General features: G+C 38.4%; 1 protein-coding gene across 1 annotated transcript in view; it reads left to right on the plus strand.

Annotated features, from left to right (window-relative positions):
• The window catches only part of DCLK3 (doublecortin like kinase 3), a 12105-nt gene extending 7184 nt beyond the window's left edge, over positions 1-4921 (plus strand). Inside the window, exons 2-4 of the mRNA XM_010171670.2 lie at positions 2600-2732; positions 3658-3825; positions 4704-4921. Coding sequence (XP_010169972.1) covers positions 2600-2732; positions 3658-3825; positions 4704-4900 — 498 coding nt within the window. The 3' untranslated portion in view covers positions 4901-4921. The remainder of the gene's footprint in view (positions 1-2599; positions 2733-3657; positions 3826-4703) is intronic.
• Positions 4922-5908: the final 987 nt, after the last annotated feature.

Raw genomic sequence — 5908 nt, forward strand, 5'->3', positions numbered from 1 at the left:
ATTAAGCATTTCAATTGTGAGGTTTTTGTAGCATTCTGTCACTATTACCCCTAATATTAGAATATAAATCCTGTGGAGAAATGCTGCTCTAGAAAGGAACTGTTACCTTTGTAATTTATTTTTCATTTTTGTCTGCTGTATCCTGGGAAAAAAAATCATCATGAAGTTGCTGAATGTCATAGGGAAAATGGCTATGGCATTTTAGCTTTTTCTTGCAGAAGTTTTGACTGCTTGGTTGTAATAAACTTTATTTTCAGTTTCATACTGAAAAATATTTTTTTCTTAGAAAAAGAGAAAAAAAATCCCAAAATGTTTTACCTAATTAAAACTAGATGAGTGCTTATATTTTCTATAAATAAGGTAGAAAGGGATTGGTAGGCTGTAATGTATGGTTTTGTAATGTAATATTTTTTCTTTAAAAAAGGAAAAAGAAAGAAAAAAACCCAAACCTTTTGGTTAATTGAAATTGGATGATTCCTTACAGATTCTATATAAAGATGATAAATGGGGATTAGTCAGCTGTAATGTAGCAGAGCAAATTTTGTCCCATCTGTGCACTTAGTTGTCTTGTAATAGAGACCATCTTGAATTTTTGGCTTTCTCAAGCACTGTCTAGTGGCAAAGTATGAGGTGTTAAAGCATGAAGTATACCTGTGGCATTATCATTTGTCCATTTAAAACCAGAGTCCAGATTTTCTTGCCTTTCTTGCAGACATTTTAGCTGATCTGTTTCCCATAGTTCCAGAGACAAATTGTTTTTCATTGAAAAAAAAAGTCATTTCTTGACATTTTTTACCTCTTAAATAATATTTGAGTATCAGTCACCAGTATGAAGAATACTGATGTGTTTAGTTATAGTGCTACACTCTTCATGACTTGGCCTTTGAATATAGGATCACAGAATGTCTTGGGTTGGAAGGGACCTTTAAAGGTCATCTAGTCCAATACCCCTGCACTGAGCAGGAACATCTTCAACTAGATAAGGTTGCTCAGAGCCCTGTCCTACCTGACCTTGAATATTTCCAGGGATGAGGCTCTGACCACCTCTCTGGGCAAACTGGACCAGTGTTTCAGTACCCTTATTGTAAAAAATTTCTTCCTTGTATCCAGTCTGAATCTACTATGGTTTATTTCAAAACCATTCCCCCTTGTTGTGTTGCTACAGGCCCTACTAAAAGTCCTGTCCCCATCTTTCTTATAAGCCCCCTTTAAGTACTGAAAGGCCGCAATAAGGTCTCCTTGGAGCCTTCTTTTCTCCAGGCTGAACAACCCCAACTCTCTCAGCCTTTTTTCATAGGAGAGGTGTTCCTCTGATCATTTTTGTGGCCACCTCTGGAGCTGCTCCAAAAGGTCCATGTCTTGTGCTAAGGACTCCAGAGCTGGACGCAATACTGCAGGTGAGGTCTCACCAGAGCAGAGTAGAGGAGCAGAATTACCTCCCTCAACCTGCTGGCCATGCTTCTTTTAACGCAGCCCAGGATACAGTTATTGGCCTCTGGGCTGTGAACACACATTGCCGGCTCATGTCCAGCTTTTCATCCACCAGTACCCCCAAGTCCTTCTCCACAGGGCTGCCTTCATCCTTCATCCTTCATCCAGCCTGTATTGATACTGGGGATTGCGCTGACCCAGGTGCAGGACCTTTCCCTTGGCCTTGTTGAACCTCATGATGTTCACATGGGTCCACTTCTTCAGCTTGTCTAGGTCCCTCTGGATGCCATCCCGTCCCTCTGGTGTGTCAACCGTACCACTCAGTTTGGTGTCTGCAGTCTTGCTGAGGATACCACTATGTCACTGACATATTTTGTTTCTTAAAATAGTGTTTCATTAACTGCATTACAAATTAATGCTAAAGACCCACGCCTACAAAATTAGAATGAGGGGAAGTGTTTTGATGAATTTCCAGGTAGCTGTAGGAGATGGGAACTGCTGAAAAGACCCATTTAGGAGGACATTCTACACGGATCCATTTCTCCAATTCTTACTATGTAATGACCGTGACTCATTTATTTTGTGATTCATTTATTCTGTGATTCTGTGATTCTGTGATTTTCAGAGCAGCAGATAGAGTAGCAGAGTAATTTGCAAGGAAAGTAAAGCTTTTGTTTGGTTGGGGGTTTTTTGTTTGTTTTTGTTAGACCAGTATGATGGAGGTATGCTTTTCAAGTGACACTGTAAAGTCAGGAGCTTACCTGGGAATATTGCATCTAGGCATAAAGATGCCCACAGCTTTCTTCTTCGCTTTCCCAGGGGAAAAGAAGAATTTAATTTCTCAAGGAGAAATAGTAACATTTAATTGACTCATGGTTTTTTTTGTCTTCCTTCTTTTCATTTCTTGGAAATTACAGTGTGCCAGAGTTTATAGAGCAGAGTTTCTTTTTCCATGATTTCTTGGTCTCTTAAATATATACACCCTCTTAGTATATGGAGCAAAAACCCACTTTCTGAATATAGTTTGTCAAAATACTGTTTCCATTTCACATTGCTTTACTTGAAGGCACTGTTATTAGAACTTCTTCATGTTTATTATTAACTAATTCCTTTTTCTTTGTCTTAAAGTGCATCCGGACTAAATATATGTATTTTTCATTGAGTATAGGTTCAGCATAATGCAGATAAATCTACTACACTGAAACTAGCAGATTTTGGCCTTGCAAAGCAGGTTACGAAACCCATATTTACTGTGTGTGGAACACCAACGTATGTTGCCCCTGAAATACTTGCAGAGAAGGGTGAGTATATTTATTTATAATTTGTTGCAAATCACACAATTACTCGTAACTTTCTAATAATGGAAATATTCCAGAATGTTTCAACCTAGTACTACATCTTTGCAGGGTAGGATGTTGGCTAGCAGTGTAATCTGTGAAAGGAAAGGAAACCTCTTAGCCTTTGACAGATACAAGTGTGACATCAGTCATATTTGCATTGTTAATGCTTATGGTAATATAACACTGATTTCCAAGCAGACAAGCCAGAAAATATCTTAGATGGTACTTGCTGAAATGGGGAAATGAGCAAAAGTTCATATTGCAACCTGAGGATAGTCAGCCTCATTTCATGACTGTAACCCAAACAACTTTCCAAGGCCTCTAATGGTTCAAAAATATTGTGAACATATATGTTAAACTTGTGTTACAAGTCAAAACATGTTTCACATCGGAAGATATTTTGGAGATTTCATATCCAAAAAGACTCAGACCTGAAAATGAGTCAGTTTTGGTCATGACTCAAGCAAAGCTATTTCTTTGTTTTGTTCTGTGGAGCTGGGCTGCACATCTCCATTTATATCGAATTTCAATGGAAACTTGGCCCTCTCTTAGTACTTTTTTGAAGGGAAACTGAGGAGGACTATTTTAAAAATACATGCTTTGTTTTCCCAATTAGTCTCTAATTGACACTGGCCTTGTGAGACTGTTTGTTAAACACGTTGAAGAAGAGAGGCACTTTGTGAGAGCTGTAGTTACGAACTGGCAGAGTAGCTCAGCTTGTAAGCATGGTGTACCAGCCACTTATTTTTCTGCTGACTTCATCTTTTTGAGAAACTGAGCAGAGCGTCTGTGCTTCTTGGAAAATAGAATGAAAAAGAAACAGTTCCCTATCACTTGTGAGTTTTCTTTCTAAAACAGGACTTTTGGTTTGTCTTTTCTTCCTTAGGCTATGGGCTCGAAGTAGATATGTGGGCAGCTGGGGTGATCCTTTACATTCTGCTCTGCGGTTTCCCCCCTTTTCGCAGTCAGGAACGTGATCAGGAAGAGCTGTTTCAGATCATACAGCTGGGTCACTACGAGTTCCTTTCCCCATACTGGGACAATATTTCTGCAGGTAAGATTCAAAATGTATAGCAGATGTAAGAAATGATAGACTTCTTTCCTGGAGTGGGAGGAACTCCCTTTTGTTCAGGACAGTGAGCTCAATGAACTTGGGGGTGTCTTACCAGTCTCTTTTGTGTGATTCTGTGTTTGCTTTAAATGTGGATTTAGTCCTCTGGTAGTACTGGTGGCTGTGAATCTGAATAGTGGGTCTGATTGATTTAATGGGTTGCTCCCTTTCTGAGGTAAGAGCAAGGATTTTCCTCACCTTGCTTATATGAATTGTCTCTGTAGAAAAAGGTACCAAAATAATCTCCAGGGTTATGTTAGATTGTGAAGATGGACACAAAAATCTCAAAAGCTGAGAATTAAATCCTTGCTCTGCAGAACACAGTGTGTATTTTCTATTGAGATCAATGAGGTCTGCATATAGTTTTTTTTCCTTCTTGCATGCTAGTACAGTGTCTTTTGTGCACTCTTCAAAATCAGAAACCCTAAAACCCCTCTCTCTGTACAGTCTTTTAAAAAACATACTCAATGGCATTCTAAGACTTTTGTGCTCCTTGAGGGAGGAGACACCCAATGCTCATTCTTGTCAATCTGAACACCTAGCCTGATGCCTTCAGTGTGCCTTCAAGATTAAATTCCCTTCACTTTCTCCTCTCTTTTCGAAGGGAGAATGATACCAGTAAAAGATACGTTGGAAATTTAACATCTTCTGTCGCTAGTTCTAAAATCCAGTTGTTAGAATATCTCCTGGTGATAGTCATAAAAGTCATTATGGTAAAACTAATAAGAAAAAATAAAAAGGACATTTTGTGTAGGTATAACTGTCAGCATCATCACATCACTGTTCTTTTCCCCTCTCTCGTTTTCTTTCTTTCATAATAGCAGCAAAAGACCTCATAACCAGGCTGTTGATAGTGGATCCCCAGAAGCGCTACACAGCACGACAAGTACTTCAGCACCCTTGGATCAGAACAGCTGGAAAAACTAACAGCAGAAATTTGCAGAGGGAAGTGACAATAAATATAGAGCGTCATTTCCGGGCCCAGCGCCGAAAGGACATTGCAGATGAGGACACATGAAATCTATTCAAGCTCGTTTAGTCGTCTTTCTATTGATTAACAAATTATTTCTGTTTTCTTTTCTAAATTAATTTGGCCTTTAGTGTATAGCTGTTGCTGGCCATCACCATACCTTTTTTTTGATTCTGAGATTCTGAAGAAAGAGATAAAATTTACATCCTCTTCCCTCTGGTGTTACTTAGGAGTCTCTCTGTTGACAACAGTGGGGACTAGATATTTCCTGGATGGTATCTATGATTTTTGTTTAATTACTGATTTTGGCTTTTACATTACAAGATGTATATCTTTTAGACAACAAATGTTTGCTTCTGTGGCTGACACTGATGATGACTGTGAAATGCTTTCTCTTGTCTCTTTTTGTATCATACCTTCCAGAAATTTTGTGTTTAACATGTTTTGGTTTTATAATGTTTTCAAAATAGCTGTCTGCGTACACATCCTGCACTAATTCTCTAAACTGTCTTTTCACCAATTCTTGCTAGCAATGGAGAAGATGAAGGAATAAAAAAGAGCAAATATATTCCTTAGCTGTAGGATATGTTAAATAAGCAGCAAGATGCTATTTATTAAGTTGTGAGGGAAGAAAGACTAAATGAAATATTTTATTATATCTCCCTTAGCAACATCTTTCATTGGATGTTCTCAGGGCAATGTTTCTGTTAAACTATGGTGTAGTATGGTAGTTTCATTTGTTTATGAGAAGTGGAAGACATCACGGCTGATTCCTTTTCAAGACTGTAATAATAACTTTCAAAGTGCTTTTCTTCCTACTCTGGGAAGTAAGAATTTAAGAAATTCTAAGGGAACTTTGGTTCTTTTCCCAGAAGTGTATTTATGGAGTGATAACCCGAGAGTGTTTTCATACTGATATTTTTTTGTAGGAGCCACCTATGTGTGTCTGTGACTCTTCCATGCTGATGGAGAAGACAAAGCTGGGAGGCTGCTTTTATGACTTAAGTTAACCCTTACCTTCATAGTTGCCCTTTCATCAGCATACTTAACAACTGA

The sequence above is a fragment of the Antrostomus carolinensis genome, unplaced genomic scaffold (assembly GCF_000700745.2).
Source record: "Antrostomus carolinensis isolate BGI_N321 unplaced genomic scaffold, ASM70074v2 scaffold11267, whole genome shotgun sequence".
Classification (NCBI taxonomy): Eukaryota; Metazoa; Chordata; class Aves; order Caprimulgiformes; family Caprimulgidae; genus Antrostomus; species Antrostomus carolinensis.